Below are 636 nucleotides of genomic sequence, written 5' to 3'. Positions count from 1 at the left end.
TTCAACTTAGTCATTTAAATCAACACATAATGGCCCGTCACACTGATGTGAAGCCTCATCAATGTCCTCATTGTGAATATAAAGCTGTTCAAAAAGGTGATTTAAAAAATCACATAATGGCTCGTCATACTGGTGAGAAGCCTCATAAATGTCCTCATTGTGAATATAAAGCAGTTAAAAAAGGTAATTTAAATGAACATATAATGTACCGACACACTGGTGAGAAGCCTCATCAGTGTCCTCATTGTGAATTTAAATCAGTTCATCTTGGAAGATTGAAGAAACATATAATGGCCCAACATCCTGGGGAGAAGCCTCATCAATGTCCTCATTGTGAATATAAACCAGTTCTACTTAGTAATTTAAATAGACACATAATGTCCCATCATTCTGGTAAGAAGCCTCATCAATGTCCTCATTGTGAATTTAAATCAGTTCATCTTCGACGTTTACAGGAACACATAATGGCCCGTCACACTGGTGAGAAGCCTCATCAATGTCCTCATTGTGAATATAAAACAGTTAAAAAAGGTCGTTTAAATGAACACATAATAGCCCGCCACACTGGTGAGAAGCCTCATCAATGTCCTCATTGTGAATATAAAGCTGTTCAAAAAGGTGATTTAAAAAAACACA

General features: G+C 36.5%; 1 protein-coding gene across 1 annotated transcript in view; it reads left to right on the top strand.

The window, feature by feature from the left end:
* Positions 1-29: 29 nt before the first annotated feature.
* Positions 30-636, top strand: part of LOC136796536 (zinc finger protein 711-like) — a 13,688-nt gene continuing 13,081 nt past the window's right edge. The window contains exon 1 of the mRNA XM_067050517.1: positions 30-618. Coding sequence (XP_066906618.1) covers positions 30-618 — 589 coding nt within the window. The remainder of the gene's footprint in view (positions 619-636) is intronic.

The sequence above is a fragment of the Halyomorpha halys genome, unplaced genomic scaffold, assembly GCF_000696795.3.
Source record: "Halyomorpha halys isolate HHAL.00 unplaced genomic scaffold, Hhal_1.1 Scaffold1315.1, whole genome shotgun sequence".
Lineage (NCBI taxonomy): Eukaryota > Metazoa > Arthropoda > Insecta > Hemiptera > Pentatomidae > Halyomorpha > Halyomorpha halys.
Note: the sequence above shows the minus strand (reverse complement) of the source record. Positions and strands in the feature narration are given on the sequence as shown.